The 19,439-nt window shown below is 42.5% G+C and overlaps 1 protein-coding gene across 2 annotated transcripts in view; it reads right to left on the reverse strand.

The window, feature by feature from the left end:
• The window catches only part of WDR27 (WD repeat domain 27), a 286,735-nt gene that overhangs the window by 103,553 nt on the left and 163,743 nt on the right, over positions 1 to 19,439 (reverse strand). The window contains exons 24-25 of one of the 2 annotated variants that reach the window (XR_005661263.1): positions 10,901 to 10,949; positions 5,279 to 5,377 (exon numbers count right to left, since the gene is read on the reverse strand). Coding sequence is in view for 1 of the 2 variants with exons in the window: in XM_029048637.2 (XP_028904470.1) it covers positions 5,279 to 5,377 (99 nt within the window). In the remaining variant the exon portion in view is untranslated. The remainder of the gene's footprint in view (positions 1 to 5,278; positions 5,378 to 10,900; positions 10,950 to 19,439) is intronic. The other variant, XM_029048637.2, reaches the window with a different exon arrangement.

The following is a 19,439-nucleotide window of genomic DNA, read 5'->3' on the forward strand; positions in this document are numbered from 1 at the left end:
CAGAGTACAGTATTCTGCACAGGTAGTACTTAAATACTATTACTATCACTATTTCTGAAATGACATCTCCTTCAGGAAGCCATCCCTAATTAATCACTAATCTCCCCATCCTATATACTAATTGTGGCATTTGTTAAGCCCTTACTATGTGTCAAGCACTGCTCTAAAACGCTGGTTAAGACACAAGACAATCAGGTCAGATAGAGTGCCTGTCCCAAACATCGCTCACAATACAAGTAAGCACGCACTAATACCATTTCATCTCTTCCCCATTACCTAATCACTCAGATACACCCAGAGCACCTACATGCATATATGAGAAGCAGCATGGCTCAGTGGAAAGAGCACAGGCTTGGGAGTCAGAGATCATGGATTCGAATCCCAGCTCTACCACTTGTCAGCTATGTGACTGTGGGCAAGTCACTTAACTTCTCTGTGCCTCAGTTATCTCATCTGTAAAATGGGGATTAACTGTGAGTCTCACGTGGGACAACCTGATTACTCTGTATCTACCCCAGCACTTAGAACAGTGCTCTGCACATAGTAAGCGCTTAACAAATACCAACATTATTATTATCTTTATGTTATGTTTTCCTCTCCTTCTTCCCCTCTGCAATTCCAGCATGGCATAGTGTGGACAGAGCAAAGGCCTGGCAGTCAGAAGGTCATGAGTTCTAATCCTGGCTCTGCCACTTGTCTGCTGTGTGACCTTGGGCAAGTCACTTCACTGGGCCTCAGTTACCTCATCTGTAAAACGGGGATTGAGACTGTGAGCCCTATGTGGGAAAAAGGACTGTGTCCAACCCAATTTGCTGGCATCCACCCCCATAATACTAATAATAGTATTGTTTTATTATTATTACATATTATTTTTCTCCCTCCCTTCCTCTTCCCTTCTGTTCCATGTCTTTCCCTTCCTGCCTCCTCTTTTCTTCCCTTCCTGCCTTTCCTCCTCTGTATATACAAAGCTATATCCCTTTAAAATTCCCCCAAACACTCCAGTCTCTTGGCATTTATCCAAATATTCAAAATGAAAAGTTGCCCTCTTCCCCCTACCCCCACCCATCATTGTAGCTTATTTAAATGAAAATACAGTCAGTTCTGCCTAAACATGGTTTTCACCACATGTTTTGGCTGGAACCCTGTTAGGGAAATTGGGATTTTCTTATGACAATGCACATCTGTCTGGATAAAATGTACTACAGTATCAGAAGAAACGATTTTGCACATGTGCATAGTGTTACCCAAAGCAAAAGAATCAAAGTATGAGTTTTCCCTTAGCAAAAGATTCATTAAGAATGTACTGTCTGTGAATCTTGCAATAACTCACTTACAGTACCTAAAAAAAGATTTATTTTCTGAGACTTTTGCCTATGAGTAGGATGAAAATGATGCCACTTTCAACATTAATTGACTGCTGTTTAAAATAACAGCTCATTTAATGCAAAAATCTATTTTCCAGGTGCATTCATATATTTGTATTTCTTGGCAGTAGCTGATGAGCTCAAACCACAACTTCCTGTCTATGAAGTCAAAGCCTCACAGGAATATACTTTCACTGAATGAGACAGATTTACATTTTATGCTCAGAATTCTCAAGATTTATATTAAAGGACAGATAAGAGAAGGATTTGAAATAATGGTGGTAATCAGAAGAAATTCCCAAATTTTATTCCATCTATCCTATTGTTCAAAATATTAAATGCTTAAAATAAAACCAACTTGAAGCCAATTTGTAAAGAATCATTTACCATAATAATAATAATAATGATGGTATTTGTTAAGCACTTACTATGTGCCAAGCACTGTTATAAGTACTGGGGTAGATACAAGGTAATCAGGTTGTCCCACATGGGGCTCACAGTCTTAATCTCCCTTTTACAGATGAGGTAACTGAGGCACAGAGAAGTTAAGTGGCTTGCCCAAGGTCACAGAGCAGATAAGGGGCGGAGCCAGGATTAGAACTCACATCCTCTGCCTCCCAAGCCCGGGTTCCTTCCACTAAGCCATGCTGCTTTTCATTGTTTAAACAATGCAGGAGACCATTTGCAAGAATATGGTGCGATAACAAATAGAAAACTAAAGAACAGAAAGAAAATAGCCCAAGCACTGCAGTAGTTCAGGGACCCTCACAGGCTCTCTCTAGCCCAAATGATTCCCAGAGTTCAGATACCCAGAGGTGTCTCCGAGTCCTAAAACCCTCAGTCTTCCTTTCCTTTCTAAGGTGAGGGATGATTTCTAGGGTTGTACACAAGTGTAAGACAAAGAATTCCTAAACAAAATTGTCATCATGACTTTCAGTTTTCCATCCTGGAGTCATGGAAATCACCTGGGATCCCATTAGTCAGCCCTGCTTCCTCTCTTTCTCCTTCCTATAGTCTTGTGTCTCCAATAGATGCTGGTTTCATAAGTCTCATTGCATTCCAGAGGTTATGAATAACAATAATAATAACCATATGTACTGAGCATTTACTGTGTGCAAAGCACTGTACTAAATGCTTGGGAGAGTACAACATAACATCAGACACATTCTCTGCCCAAAACAAGCTCAGAGTCTGGGGGGGTGGGGGACCGATATTAATATAAATAAATAAATTACAGATATATACATATGTGCTGTGGGGAAGGGAGGGAGGATGAATGAAGGAGTAAGTATGAGCAGCACAGAAGGGAGTGGAAGAAGAGAGGAGGGCTCCAACAGGGAAGGCTTCCTGGAGGAGGAATCCCAATCATTTTTTAATTACCTACTGGGTAACATGAAGTCACCAAATAAGTTGATTCAGCTTCTGCAAAATATATATACAGGACTCAAATAGCCTCTGTTTTTGTTTTCTTTTGTTTGTAAGTGGTATTTGTAAAGTGTTTATGTACTATGTACCGAGCATTATTCTAAGTATTCTAAATAGTATAATACTTATTCTGCTTGGATACAGTCCCTGACCTACATGGGGCTCAGAGTCTAAATCAGAGGGAAGGAGTAAGATTTAATCTCCATTTTACTGAGGAATACAGAAGTGAAGTGACTTGTCCAAGGTCACATAGCAGACAAGTGAAAAAGGAAAGTTACCTCATCTGTCACTTTCCCAAAATCACACAGCAAGCAATTAGCAGAGACAGGATTAGAACCCAGGTCTACTGACTCCCAAGCCAGGGCTCTTCCCACTAAACCATCTGCTTATTTAGCATAGAAATTACCCATAAACAACAGAACAATAATCCAAAATTCTATTTCAAAGTACCTTTCCTTACAGCTAAAACTTTTCCCAGGAAGGAGTGACTTCCCCTCCTCCCAAAACTTCTTACTTCCCTGCAGTGATGTTAGTTTTCCTAATTTGCAGGCACCCAGATACAAATTTCCCCATTACTCATAGTCCTTCATGGAGAGCCCGCAAATGGATCCTAAAGAATGAAAAACCTAACTTTGTCTCTCTGTCTCTCTCTCTCTCTAGATGTATATATATATATAATATATAATAATGTTGGTATTTGTTAAGCGCTTACTATGTGCCGAGCACTGTTCTAAGCACTGGGGTAGACATAGGGGAATCAGGTTGTCCCACCTGGGGCTCACAGTCTTAATCCCCATTTTACAGATGAGGGAACTGAGGCACAGAGAAGTTAAGTGACTTGCCCACAGTCACACAGCCGACAAGTATACATCTATATTATAGATGTAGATATATATAGTTGGTGAGCTAAGGTTTGGGACAAAACAAATCTATTTTATCAGTATATCTTATTAAAACAACTTTCTAATCAAAATTGCCATGTAATAAAATCCAATCACATTCCATTTCTTGTTGCTTCTTCTGGATCTGTTCTCCTTTTCTAAGGTAAGAAGTCAATTATTCTGAATGACAACTATATTTTATGAGTTTTAAAACTGACATATGGCCACAGCATGGCTTTATCCATCAATGTTGTTTTTTTTGAGTGCTTAATGTATGCAGACCACTGTACTAAGCATTTAGTACAATATGTTAATTAAAAGGTAAATTCACTGTAGTGATAATAGGCCTTGATGATTGAATTGCAATCGTTAGATGGGAAATAGGAAAAAGGAAATAGGAATTTTAAAATGGGAAAAAGACTTGCATATTCAGTAGTCTCAAAAAAAACTAATGGCCCCAGAACCCAGGAGAGTTCAACTGGTCCTGTCAGAAAGGACAGGCCTCTTCCCCTTAAGCTGAACCGCAGTTGTGAGACCTGGCCGGTTTTCCAGCATGTTCTCACTGTGAGAAGATTTAAACCAGAGGATGTGTGATCTATTGCCTGAACACAAGTAGATCTGCTGTGATATTTCTGCTAAAGAATCTGCCTACCTGTCAAGTGAAAAGTTTTATGATTTTTTTCCTCTCACTAGAAAACTTGTGATAGTTTTCTTATCCTATTTTTACTGTCGTTTGCCGTCATATCTTACCCCTTGTTAATCTATGAGTGGTTTCATAAATAGTGATTGCTCTATATAATGTCTCCTGGAATGTTTTTGAGGATTTTCCCAATGCATTTTGCATATCCAATACCTTAACCAACTTGGTTGCATTTTCCTGGCCCTTCTCCAGCTCTATTCTGCCCTAAGACACTGTGGCCACAGAATTCCACCCAGAATTCCAGAAGCAGCCATATCACAGCTTTACAGATTTTACAGAAACCAACCATGCTTTTACAGGGGCGGAAAACTGTTTTCTGTATTGCTTCTGTCCCTTTCCTGAAGATTCCAACTTCCTTCTCCTAGTACTTAGAACTAATTTTGTCTACTACTGACCAGTAATATATAGTATTTGTTTAGATTTATATTTTCCTGTGGCTTCAGCTACAAGTGATATGAAGCTCTTTTAAGACATTTCCCCAATTTGCAAAACTCTAATTTTTAAACTATTGTGGTTAGGAGCGCGTATCCCCTTTTGTGGAATCTCATTACCTTCACTTCTCTTTTTCAACCATAGTTACCAAACTTGCATAAGGTGATACCATAAAAATAATCATGACAACAATTACCATTTTCATTATCAACCAATTTTTGACATCTACCAACTATCTACTAAGATACTGTATCTTTAAGGATCCAAATGAAAAATAGTGCTTTAAAGAAAAATGGAAATGGAATGAATAGATCTCCATGATTCTAGTTAAAGATTTTTATTATCTCTTTTGCTCCTAATTCTGCCCTCCATCTGCGATTCTACGAAATCCCAATAAATGTAAATCTTGGCTAGTAACTATCAAAATATTGGATGCAGATCTTTTAAATTGGCAACAGACTGTTAAGACGACATACCTGGGGAGTTGATGGGCTAAAAGCCACTTGGATGACGGTTTCAGTGTGGCCTGCTAATTTATGACAAAAGGTACTTGAGCGCATCTCATACAAGTAAACCTGAAAGACATAAGGAAGTAACATTTGTCAGAGAAAGAGTTTGTAGCCAAGTACAGTTCACATCTAGTTGAGAAATGACTAAGGGTACTGGCTACAGATATTTGTGTGTCTCCAGGGCTCCAGGGTTGGTGGGGGTGAGGAGGAGTTGGGGGAGGCAGTGGAGGGAAAGGGGGAGAAGGGGAGGGAGGGAAAGGGGTCCCTGATTGGAACAATAGCTCCTCTGGCCAGAGCACGAAAAAGGATGGGCATTAACTGCTCGGCCTTTCTCCTCTGCAGTGACCCTGGTGTTATCTAAGGAAAAGATCACCTTGGGGGTAGGAAGTTAGTTATTTCACAAAGAACATAGTATTCATTTGCACCTTTTTAAAGTGCGACCCACGTGAAAATGATTATATAAGCAGTCCACCCTCAGGTTTGAGTTTGACATTCCTGTTTACGCACAGGTAGTTTTCAGTGAAAGATACTTCATCAGTTCACGCTAGAGAAATGTCTAAAATAGAACTCCTTATCTTCTCACCCAATCTGTCCTTCCCTGTACTTTCCCATCACTGTAGTTGGCACCACCACCATTCTTCTGGCTCACAAGCCTGTAACCACAGCATTATCTTTGATTCCTCTTTTTCATTCATCCCATATATTCAATCCAATTCTAAATCCTGTCAGTTCAAGGTTCACAACATCACTAAAATCCACCCTTTCCTCTCCATCCAAACTGCTACCACATTAGTCCAAGTACTTACTCTATCCTGCCTTGATTACTCTATAAGCCTCCTTGCTGACCCTCCTGCCTCCTGTCTCTTCCCTCTCCAATCCATACTTCATTCCGCTACCCAGATCATTTTTCTAACAAAAACATTCAGGTCATGGTTCCCAGTTCCTCAAGAACCTCCAATGATTGCCCTCCCACCTGCGCATCAAACGGAAATGCCTCACCATTGGCTTTAAAACACTCAATCACCTTGTCCTCTCCTACCTCATCTCGCTACTCTCCTACTACAACCCAGTCCACACTCTTCACTGCTAACCTACTCATTGTACCTCGATCTCATCTATCTCACAGTTGACCTCTCGCCCATGTCCTGCCTCTGGCCTGAAACACCCTCTCTCTTCATATCCAACAAACAATTACTCTCCCCTGCTTCAAATCTTACTGAAGGCACATCTCCTCCAGGAGGCCTTCCCTTTCTAAGCACAGCTTTCCTTTTCTCCCACTCCCTTCTGCATCACCCTGACTTGCTCCCTCACCCTGACTTGCTCCCTTTACTCATCCCCCTTCCCAGTCCCACAGCACTTAAGTAGATACCTGTAATTTTATTTATTTATATTAATGTCTGTGTCCCCCACTAGACTGTATGAGCAGGAAATGTGTCTGTTATATTTTTACATTGTACTCTCCCAAATGCTTAATACACTGCTCTGCACAGAGTAAGAGCTCAATAAATGTGATTGACTGACTGACTGAGATTCCTAAAATATTTTAACTGAATCTTTCATTCCAGAGAATTTAACTTTTAAAAAATGTTTTCTCATTTTATCTGCACTGTGTCAGATTTTTGGGCTAGACAATAATGATAATTAAGTCATTCAATCAGTCATATTTATTGAGACCTTAACTGTGTGCAGAGTACTGTACTAAGTGTTTGTGAGAGTAGAATATAACAATATAGCAGACATATTCCCTGCCCACAACATGTTTATAGAACAGAAGGAGCTTATTTGTTCAGGATCTACTATGTACCAAGCCCTGGTCTAATATATATAGACGATATAATCAAATCAAACTCAACCCCTGTCCCCCAGTCTAAGGAGAAGAAAGCACAGGTATTTAGCTTCTATTTTAATAATTATGGTATTTGTTAAGCGCTTATTATGTGCCAGGCACTGTACTGAGAGCTGGACAGAGAGGAAACTGAGACTTGAAGAAGTTAGCAAGTGGCCAAGTTGGGATTAGAACCCAGGTCTCCTGACTGCCAGTCTGGTTTGGGAGCAATGAAGAATGCAACCTGGACAATAGTGGGTGAAGACCCAATATATACAATGGACAGCCTTGAACTCAATGGTAAAATCTTCTGTTTGATGACAAGGAAAATAGGTAGCCTTGGGAGGGTTGTAAGGTACGTGAAGATGTATGCCACTGTAGTACGTACTGCAAGCTGGATATCCGGAGACTAGAGTGTGGAGTCTTGTGGAGCCATTGACCCTAAGGGGTTGTCACCCAACCTAGAAAAGGAGTCAATGGTGTCATCACAGTGTCTCATGGATAAAGTCTCTTTTGGTAAACTCAACAAGCTTCACACTTTGTGCAAAGTCTACGAAGGCCAGAAAGGAGGTTTGAAAGAGCGGCCCGCTTGGAATGCATTCGGTTACATACTTTAACGAAGACCTAGTAATATTTAGGAAATTTAGCTTGGGTTGATTTTCAATGTTTTCCTTGTCCTTGGCCATCCTCAGCCCTTTTAAGGAAAACAAGGAAATTCCACTGATGTTATGTGGCAGAAAGAGAACTGGAAATACCGATTTGGTTTGTGGCAGGGGGAGAGGTTTGGGGAGGGGGTGGATCTTTTCCTTGAATACTCATATGGATAGGGGGGTGTTTAGCCCGGGGGTTCTTGTCCACTACTAGAGTTTACCTCAAAGGTAATTTGTTTAGCACTTACTGTGTGACCGGCACCAAGTGCTGGAGTGGATATGAGATAATTAGGTTGGACGTTATCCCTATCCACAGTGTAAGGTGGAGGAAAAACCATTTTACAGATGAGGAAATGGAGGTACACAGAAGTTAAGTGACTTGCCCAAGATCAAACAAGTGGTGGAGCCAGGTTATAATTTAGATGATAATAATAATAATAACAATAATAATGATAATGGCATTTGTTAAGTGCTTAACTGTGTGACAGGCACTGTACTAAGCACTGCGGTGAATACAAGCAGATCAGGTTGGACACGGTTCCTGTTCCAAATGGGGCTCATAGTCTCAATCTCCATTTTACAGATGAGGTAACTGAGGCCCAGAGAAGTGAAGTGACTTGCCCAAGGTCACACAGCAGACAAGTGGCAGAGCCAGGATTAGAACTCATGACCTTCTGACTCCCAGGCCTGTGCTCTAACCACTACGCCATGCTGTAATTCTTGTAATCCAGGCCCATTCTCTTTCCACTGGGCCACACTGCCATGTAGAAAGCCCGCTATAAAGGGACACACATATCAATCTAAAAGCATGCATGCTGCTTGCCACCAAAATAAGGACTTTCATTTCTTAATCTCCTTCGCAGGCTCCTCCTCCCCCTCCCATACTCTAACTGTAGGGGTTCCTCAAGGGTCAGTTTGTGGCCCTCTTCTGTTATCCATCTACACTCACTCCCTTAGTGAACTCACTTGCTCCCACGGCTTCAACTATCATCTCTATGCAGATGACACACAAATCTACATCTCCTTCCCTGTTCTCTCCCCCTCCCTTCAGGCTCGTATCTCCTCCTGCCTCCAGGACATCTCTACCTGGATGTCTGCCTGCCACCTAAAACTCAACATGTCCAAAACTGAGCTCCTTATCTTCCCTCCCAAGCCCTGTCCTCTTCCTGACTTCCCTGTCACTGTAGATGGTACGACTATCTTCCCTTCTCTCAAGCCCGCAACCTTAGTGTCATCCTTGACTCAGCTCTCTCATTCACCCTTCACATCCAATCCGTCACCAATGCCTGCCAGTCTCACCTTTACAATATCACCAAGATCCACCCTTTCGTCTCCATCCAAATGGCTGTTTTACTGGTACAAGCTCTCATAATATCCCAACTGGATTATTGTGTCAGCCTTCTCTCTGATCTTCCTTCCTCCTGTCTCTCCCCACTCCAGTCTATTCTTCATTCCGCTGCATGGCTCATCTTCCTGCAGAAACGCTCTGGGCATGTCACTCCCCTCCTTAAAATCCTCCAGTGGTTGCCTGTCGACCTCCGTACGAAACAAAAACTTCTCACTCTAGGCTTCAAGGCTCTCCATCACCTTGCCCCCTCCTACCTCTCCTCCCTTCTCTCTTTCTACTGCCCACTCCGCACGCTCTGCTCCTCTGCTGCTCACCTTCTCACCGTCCCCTGTTCACGCCAATCCTGCCGTCAACCCCTGGCCCATGTCCTTCCGCTGTCCTGGAATGCCCTCCCTCCTCATCTCTGCCAAACTAACTCTCTTCCCCTCTTCAAAGCCCTACTGAGAACTCACGTCCTCCAAGAGGTCTTCCCAGACTGAGCTTCCCCTTTTCCCTCTGCTCCCTCTGCTCCCTCTCTGCTCCCCCTTCACCTCCCCTCAGCTAAGCCCCCATTCCCTCCTTTCCCTCTGCTCCTCCCCCTCTCCCTTCCCCTCCCCTCAGCATTATGCTCATTTGTATATATTTTTATTACCCTATTTATTTTGTTAATGAGATGTACATCCCCTTGATTCTATTTATCGTGATTAAGTTGTCTTGTTTTTGTCTGTCTCCCCCGATTAGACCGCAAGCCCATCAAAGGGCAGGGATTGTCTCTAACTGTTGCCGAATTGTACAGTCCAAGCGCTAGTACAGTGCTCTGCACATAGTAACAGCGTGGCTCAGTGGAAAGAGCCCGGGCTTGGGAGTCAGAGGTCATGGGTTCGAATCCCGGCTCTGCCACATGTCAGCTGTGTGACCTTGGGCAAGTCACTTAACTTCTCTGTGCCTCAGTTACCTCATCTGTAAAATGAGGATTAACTGTGAGCCCCACGTGGGACAACCTGATTACCCTGTATCTACCCCAGTGCTTAGAACAGTGCCCTGCATATAGTAAGCACTTAGCAAATACCAACATTATTATTATCACTTGTCAGCTGTATGACTTTGGGTAAATCACTTAACTTCTCTGTGCCTCAGTTCCCTCATCCGTAAAGTGGGGATTAAGACTGTGAGCCCCAGGTGGGACAACCTGATTTCCTTGTATCCCCCCAGCACTTAGAATAGTGCTTGGCACATTGTAAGCACTTAACAAATACTACTGTTATTATTATTCATTCAGTCGTATTTATTAACCGCTTACTGTGTGCAAAACACTGTACTAAACATTTGGGAGAGTACAATACAACAATAAACAGACACATTCCCTGCCCATAACGAGTTTACAGTCAGTTTGGGGTCTCCCCACACCCCAAGCCAAGCCTTAGAGCTTATTTATTCCATCATCAGAAGTCCTACGCTAATCATTGTGTCCCTGGTTTCCTAGTCAGCCTTTTCATCCTCCCATGAAGATGATTCAGAGTACCAGTATCCTTTCCCCATATTTCACTCATTCACTCAATTGTATTTACTGAGCACTTACTGTGTGCAAAGCACTGTACTAAGCGCTTGGGAGATTACAACACAACAACAAACAGACACACTGCCTGCCCACAACGAGCTCACAGTTTAGAGTACCTCCATCTACCATTGCTATGGCCCGTCCCCACCTTCTCTGCTGCTGCTGCTGCTGCTAATCCAGGCACTTTGTTCTGATGAATGTCCCAGACTGAGTTTTGAACCCCTCTTACCTTTCTATAGCTGCATAGATTTTCTCTGCCTCTTCTTGCCTGCTTCACTCTAAGAAGGTTGAAAGGGAGGAATAAGAAAGAATGAAAAGGTGACTGAGGAAGAGGGATGATAGCTGAGTAAAAGTGAGGATGAACTCTATGAGGGAGCCGAGGGTCCTGAGTAGAAGAAAGAGTTAAAGTGTTTGTGTGTGTTGGAGGTGGAAGGAGAGATAGAAAGCTTTTATGTCCCAAACGATTTAACTTTGCCATCACAATTGACAATCCCATGTCCCTCCCCATCCACGAAGCTTCTAAACTTAGCATCATCCTTGATTCTTCCCATCCCTTTCAACCCTTATATTCTGTCTGTCCCTAAATCCTGTCAGCTTTCCCCACTACAACATTTTCAAGATCCAACCCTTCATCTCTATTCAAACATCCACCAAGCTAGTCCAGATACTTGTCATATCCTGGTTTGCCTGCTGCACTGACCTCCTTGTCAGTTTCCCTTCCTCTAAACTCTCCCCTCTCCAGTCTACAAATCACTCTGCTACCTGGAACCTTTTTTCTAAAACATCATTCTGCACATACCTCCCTACCCTCAAAAGCCTTCAATGATTACCCACTCATCTCAACATCAAGTAGTACTGAGCACTCGCTCTCTCCATCTTCTTTTCTTCACCTACTAATCCTGAGATCTCAATTTTTATTCTTCTCAAGTTTACAGTCATTATGCCTCTTATTCTTGTCTCTCCTGCTTTTGGCTTCTTGCTAGTGCCATCTCCCCATACCTCACTTTATTCCATCATATTCACAGTGCTTCCCATTTTCAAAGCCTTTTTGAAATCACATCTCCTCCAGAAGGTCCAGCCTGATTATTTTCCGCTCTCACCAGGTTATAACCCCCCAACTCCTACCTCAACACTTCTGTGGCAACTACATAATTCTACTCTTACAAACATCTATAATATTTCAATATATACCTTTCATATCCTATTACCTCGGCCTAACTCATATACCTATTCACTTTCTCCTTCTCTCTCCAACTGAATTATTTCGGTATCTCTCTCCGTCTCTCGCTAGATTGCAAAATCTTTGAGGGCAGGGAGCATGTCTACTGAAACTACCGCACTCTCCCAATCAATCAATCAATCAATGGTATTTATTGAGCACGTACTGTATGCTGAGCACTGTACTGAGTACTTGGGAGAGTACAGCATAACAGAGTCAAGACATTTCCTGCTCACAGTGAGCTTAAAATCTAGAGGGGACAACCAACACACAATAAGCCCTCAGTGAACACTAATGATTGATTGATTGATTGATTGATTGGCAGAGAGAAAATCTTATTACTGTGTGTTCCCTAAACCCAAATACCTACCTTGGCATCCCAAAAGCCACTCCCAGCCAGTAGCGAGGAAGTAATCTGACCTTAAAAACCATTCATTCATTCATTCATTCAATAGTATTTATTGAGCGCTTACTACATGCAGAGCACTGTACTAAGTGCTTGGAATGAACAAGTCGGCAACAGATAGAGACAGTCCCTGCCGTTTGACGGGCTTACAGTCTAATCGACCAAAATGCTCACAGGGGAATCCCGATTGCCAGGGTCTCCACCAATGGAGAGATCTATCTGCTGCCCTTAATTTACAAATAATATGGTTCTAATGAAGATTTGGACCCCCAACAACGGTTTCAGGGAAAATAGATGTAAGCTTGATATAAACTGGAAGAAATTGAGCCAGCACGTTGCTCTCAGTGAATTAACATGTTTATTTCTTGCTGCAGTTTGGGAAATTATCAAGCACTGGATTCTCAGCACTCCAGAGCAAGCTATCATTTTGATCATGCATTTGTATTGCTCACCATTCAGTGTTTCTTCCTATATCAGCATTTAATTGTGTGAAATTCTAAGAAAATTGCATAAAGGTATCTTTTTATCTGCCCCAATGAGCATTTATGAAAGTATCAGATCAATCTCATAATGAGTTACATTTAGCCAAAATTACACAAAATTTCAGCAAGTAAATTACCACTTTGTTGCAAGGAAAAAGTTTCAGGTTACCATTAGCCATAGTAAAACCTTTAAAAATGAGCCTGCCTTTGGAAGCTTTCAGATCAGAAATCAATGCATCTGGCTAGAGCTTCCTGAGTAGGGACTCTTACTTGGCACACTGTGGTCGATGCCATTAATAATAATAATAATAATAATGATGGTATTTGTTAAGCACTTACTATGTGCGAAGCTCTGGTCTAAGTGCCAGGGTAGATACAAGGTAATCAGGTTGTTCCATGTGGGGTTCACAGTCTTCATCCCCATTTTACAGATGAGGGAACTGAGGCACAGAGAAGTTAAGTGGCTTGGCCAATGTCACAAAGCAGACAAATGGCGGAGCCTGGAGTAGAACCCACATCCTCTGACTCCCAAGCCTGTGCTCTTTCCACTAAGCCACACTGCTTCTCATTATTGTTTTAAAGTGCTCAAGACTGTGCTCTACAATCTTTCTCATCCAAAATGACACCAATTCCTTCCTGTGCTTTCACCTTCTGTAATATTTCACAGATCTTCCCATTGCTTTCTTCTCCTATTTAATACTGCCTGCTTCAACTGCACTTCCTGAGTCAGACTCCTTACTGAGCTCCTCTAAATCCAGTCTCTCTCCTCTCCAGTCAATTCCACTACAACATTACATGCATTATTTCATTTCCCTTCCCCTGGCAAAAAAAAAATCTTCAATGTATTTAATTCAAACATTGTGCTCAGGGTTAGGGCAAATCACAAGGAGTATAAATCAGACCCACTGAAAAATCTCCAGTTGTCTCCAACTTGAGCTCTGGACCACTAGCTTCAGAGCTCTTTTTTAACGATTTCCCTACTCCTAAGTGTCATCATGTAGTGGCCCTGTGGGAGAGAGCAGCAGAAGTAAAAAAGATGAACACTACCCTATATTAATTTACAATAAATTATTTAGTTATTCAAATTATTTATTCATACTGTTTGTCTCCCCCTCTAGACTGTAAGCTCTTTATGGGCAGGGAACATGTCTGCTAATTCTGTTGAACTGTACTCTCCCAAGTGCTTAATACAGTGCTCTGCACATAGTAAGTACTCAATAAAGATGATTGATTGAGAAGATAGAGACAGAAACGATTGATAAATAGTGGGTTGCAGGAGGAAACAACAGTAGTAATTGTTGTTTTAGTAGTGACAGTAATAGCATTTATGAAGTACTTACTTTGTTCAGAGCACTGTACTAAGCACTAAAATAAAATATAGAAGTGAAAATGAAACACTTTCCCTGACCCTCATGAGGCTCATAATCTAATAATAACAATGATAATAATGATTATGGTGTTTGTTAAGTCTTAGTATGTGCCGAGTAGTGTTCTAAGCGCTGGGGTAGATACGAGGTAATCAGGGTGTCCCAGGTGGGGCTCCCAGTCTTAATCCCCATTTTGCAGATGATGTAAATGAGGCCCAGAGAAGTTAAGTGGCTTGCCCAAGGTCACACAGCAGACAAGTCGCGGAGTCGGGATTAGAAGCAACATCCTCAGCCTCTCAAGCCCGTGCTCTTTCCACTGAGGCATGCTGCCAGAGGGGAGAGGGAGTAAGGGTCCATAAGGAAGAAGAAAATCATAAAAACACAAAAACAATACAAAATGTAAGGGTGATGCTGTATACAACATGAGGAAGGGAGCACTGTGCTAGAAGAGCGGAAGTTTGGGCTCCTTGTGGTTCAGAGAGCTGACAATCACAGCATCCCAGTCTTCCCAATGACCTGCAAGCTGAGAAGGCATGCAGTCATTTCTCCTCACCCTCCCAGCAAGAGGAGGTGGGGACGATATGTCTCCCTAGGGTGGGGTGGGGGGTTGGGTGGGATGGGGCGACAGCTCTCATTCAGTCATTCATTCAATCACATTTATTGAGTGCTTACTGTGTGCAGAGCACTGTACTAAGAGCTTGGAAAGTACAATTCTGCAACAGATAGAGACAATCCCTACCCAACTACGCGCTCGCAGTCCAGAAGGGGGAGACAGACAACAAAACAAAACACAAAACAAGTAGGCAGGCATCAATACCTTCGAAATAAATAAATAAAATTATATAAAATAAAATTTACGTTAATAAAGTAAATAGAATAATAAATATGTTCAAATATACACAAGTGCTGTGGGATGGGGAGAGGGGTAGAGCAGAGGGAGGGAGAAGGGGCGATGGGGGGGAGGAGCAGAAGAAAAGGGGAGCTCAGTCTGGGAAGGCCTCTTGGAGGAGGTGAGTTCTTAGTAGGGCTTTGAAGGGGAGCAGTGTGCTAGTTTGGTGGATGTGAGGAGGGAGGGCAGTCCAGGCCAGAGGTAGTACATGGGCCAGGGGTCAGTGGTGGGACAGGCGAGAACGAGGCCAAGTGAGGAGGTTAGTGGCAGAGGAGCGGAGTGTGCGGGCTGGGCTACAGAAGGAGAGAAGGAAGGTGAGGTAGGAGAGGGCAAGGTGATGGAGAGCTTTGAAGCCAATAATGAGGAGTTTTTGCTTCATACGAAGGTAGATAGGCAACTTCTCCCTCGTGGCTAGCTCCAGCGGTCTGGTCATTGCCCCTCTTTCCTCCCCATACCGGCTGGAGAAGTCTCAGGAAGGAACACTGGGGTGTGGCCACCAAGGAAGCATACACCCCAAGGGTGCAGTTTGTTAATCCATTTTCCGCTGGAGGCTTCTGGTCAACCTCAGCTTGAATTTTCAAGAAAGAAGATGAAGTTGTAAAGATGAAGATATAGACACTTAGAGAAACAGCATAACGTAGTGCATAGAACACAGGCTTAGGAGTCAGAAGGGCATGAGTTCTAATCCTGACACTTCACTTCACTACTCTGGGCTTCAGTTACCTCATCTGTAAAATGGGGATTGAGATTGTGAGCCTCACATGGGGCAGGGACTGGGTCCAACGCGATCTGCTTGTATCCACCCAAGCCTTAGTACAGTGCCTGGTACATACTAAGTGCTTAACAAATTACATAATTATTATTTATTATTTAAAGGAGTTCCAAAGTTGTGCAGATGTGTTGAGGAGTTAGCCTGATACAAGGGACTTTATAAAGAAAATAAGGCTGTTTTTCAACATAAATTGCACTAATTCTTCATTAAAGTTGAAAAACTGTCTCCACAGACAGTAAAACAACCAATCACTTCTACCAGCTGAACTTCAGCTGCAAGAAACTTAAAACTCTGATCCTTTAGCTGCAATACTCCATTTTTCTTTTTGTTTAAACTGCCTTTGTCTCTTTATGCTGATTTTGTGTTTTCATTCTTTCAACTTTATTTAGGTATCCATGGCAATCCCTCTCCCTCTCACCTTTCATTAGAGAATGAGCCCCTTGGGAACCAGGGACCACAGCTAAATCTCATCCGTGTATTTTTCCCCATTGTTCAGTACCCAGTAAGTGCTTTATCAGCACTACTGAGTGAATGACTGTAAAAACTCTTATTTATATTAGGACTCTCATTTAGTTTATTTTGTGATGTTATGACTTGAATTACTTTAACAAAGATAAATGATTAGTTATGTTTAAAGTTACAGAATATATGATGTAAAGGAGTTTCATTTTAGGTTCTTTCTGAATGGAAGCAGTGAGTTAATGAAAATAGCACAGGTTTGGGAGTCAGAGGACTTGGGTTTTAATCCTGGTGCCACCACTTACTGCTGTGTTACCTTGGGCAAGTCACTTAACTTCTCTATGCCTCAATCAAACAGTGAGTGCTGAAAATAGTCTTGTTCTCCATAACTATAACAGCTCCTTAATTCACAGCTATTCGATCTATGGTCTGCTCTTCTGGAAGATCTTCATAGTACAGGGCAACATTGTGGAAGTAACACAGGACAAAGACAGTTGATTGGCAGGAAAACTGAGTGAGAGAAGAGCTCAACCTTTTGCAGTACTTTGAGTACTTTAATGGAGTCTGGCTATTCCATTAAAAATGGGAAAATGAATTGAAGAAAGTGCCTGCATTCAGCTGGGATTTGTGGCAGGAGTTGGGAGAAGTGTTGCTTAATTGGGTGGGGTCAGTTAATGGGAAGGTTTTGTTGTTATTAATAATAATAATAATATTTGTTATGTGCTTACAATGTGCCAGGAACTGAACTAAGTGCTGGGGTGGATACAACCAAATTGAGCTGGATCCAGTCCCTGACCCATTTGGGGCTCACAGTCTCAATCCCCATTTTATAGATGAGGTAACTGAGACCCAGAGAAGTGAAGTCACTTGCCCAAGGTAGGAGACAGCACAGCACAACTTTCCTCCACCTACCTCCTCAATCCCCACAGTCTGGCTTTCACCCACTTCAATCCAAATAAACAGCCTCTTTAAGTCACCAATGACCTTCTTCTTGCCCAATCCAATGGTCTCTACTCCACAATAATTCTCCTCGACCTCTCCACCGTCTTTGACACTGTGGACCACCCCCTCCTACTGGAAACTGTATCTAACCTGGGCTTCCTTGACAGTCTACTCTCTTGGGTTCTCCTTCTGGCTCTCTAGCTGCTCCTTTTCAGTCTCTTTCACTACTTCCTCCTCTGCCTCCCACCCTCTAACACTAGATTCCCTCAAGGCTTAGTTCCCACACTGACCCCTTACCCACAGCCTACCTCTGGCTTGGAACTCCCTTCATAGCCAACAGCCCACCGACCTCCCCACCTTCGAAACCCTCCTAAAATCCCAACTCCTCCAAAGGGCCTCATTTCTCCTACCTGCCCTCTCTGCTGTGTCACTTATGCACTTGGCTGTGTATCCCTTAAGTACTTTGACACCCCAATCCCACAGCACTTATACACGTATCCATATACTCCATTATTTCCCTTATCTGTATTTTATTTTAAATTCTGTCTCCCCTATATACTGTAAACTCCTTGGGTCTTGTGCGGTAGCTCCTGTCTACCAATTCTCTTGTACTGTACTTTCCCATGCACTGCACACAGTAAGTGTTCAATAAATACCACTGATGGATTGGTTAACTGATTGACTGATTGATTGATCTAGCTTTCAGGTGAGATTTGGTAATGATTCTATGGATTAATGAATGACACCAGTGAATGGGCTCTGTATTCAGAAAAGTTTTAAAGTGATCTTCTCTGATGCAAAAATTCTGCAATCCTTTGCTCCCCAAATGGGCCTCTAACTGTATACAAACCTCTTTAAGAGTCTACTTATGGCTAACTAAAAGTCAATTTCATCTAAGGAGTGTATTTATAAACATAATTAATTTGGGTTTATGATAGGACCAATACAGGCCAGCCCCAACCATCAATAAAGGGGGTTGGACCCATAAATTTCTAGAGCAGAAAAACCACTCACCCTTAGGGAAAGCTCATTTGTACAGGGTATCAATCACTCACCCAGTGATGTCAGCTGGGACATAGCCAATTACTGGGAAAGGATAATAATAATAATAATAATTACTGTATTAGTTAAGTGCTTACTATGTGCCAGGCACTGTACTAAGCGCTGGGGTGGATGCAAGGTAATCGGGTTGGCCACAGACCCTGTCCCACATAGGCCTCACAGTCTTAATTCTCATTTGACAGATGATGGAACTGAGGCACAGAGAAGTGAAGTGACTTGCCCAAGGTCACATAGATACAGGGGCAGAGCTGGGATTAGAGCCAATTATCTTTGGACTCTCAGGCCCATGCTCTATCCACTAAGGCCATGCTGCTTCTACTAGGTCATGCTGCTTCTGAGCGGATGTGGGTAAGGAGGAGGAGGAGGAGGAGCCTAGCTGAGGGAGAAATCCCAAAGACCACAAAGAAGGGCAGAATTCATAATAATAATAATGATGGCATTTGTTAAGTGCTTACTATGTGCAAAGCACTGTTCTAAGCACTGGTGGGATACAAGGTGATCAGATTATCCCACGTGGGGCTCACAGTCTTCATCTCCTTTTTACAGATGAGGTAACTGAGGCACAGAGAAGTTAAGTGACTTGCCCAAAGTCACAGAGCTGACAAGTGGCGGAGCTGGGATTAGAACTCATGACCGCTGACTCCGGAGTCCATGCTCTTTCCACTGAGCCACTCTGCTTCTCTAATTCATCTTAAGGTCCAGAGTGAAAGTACCTGGGTAGCAAGTTCCCCCTTGTATCATCTACAGGGAGGGGATTTGGAACATTGTTATTCATTTGAAAAACAAGAGTTACAAAAGGATGAAAGACCCGGGAACAGCTATGGATGGGGTGGCCATATAAAAGCTTCTAAGGGAAACATTACCGTTGGCTTCAGGGGGGTAACAAACCCTGGGATAGAAATGAATTCTGGATTCCCTGATTGATTATTCATTCAATAGTATTTATTGAGCGCTTACTAAGTGAAGTCAGTCAGTCAGTCAACTGTATTTATTGAGGGTTTACTATGTGCAGAACACTGTACTAGCACTTGGGAGAGTATGATACAGCAATATAACCGACACATTCCCTGCCCAAAGACAACTACTGTGCATTTAAATCCTTATATAGGTAAATACTAGTTACCTGTTTATATCCAAAAGAGTGTGCTTATGCATTCTGTGTATGTGCAG

Source organism: Ornithorhynchus anatinus, chromosome 21 (assembly GCF_004115215.2).
Source record: "Ornithorhynchus anatinus isolate Pmale09 chromosome 21, mOrnAna1.pri.v4, whole genome shotgun sequence".
NCBI classification, from domain to species: Eukaryota; Metazoa; Chordata; class Mammalia; order Monotremata; family Ornithorhynchidae; genus Ornithorhynchus; species Ornithorhynchus anatinus.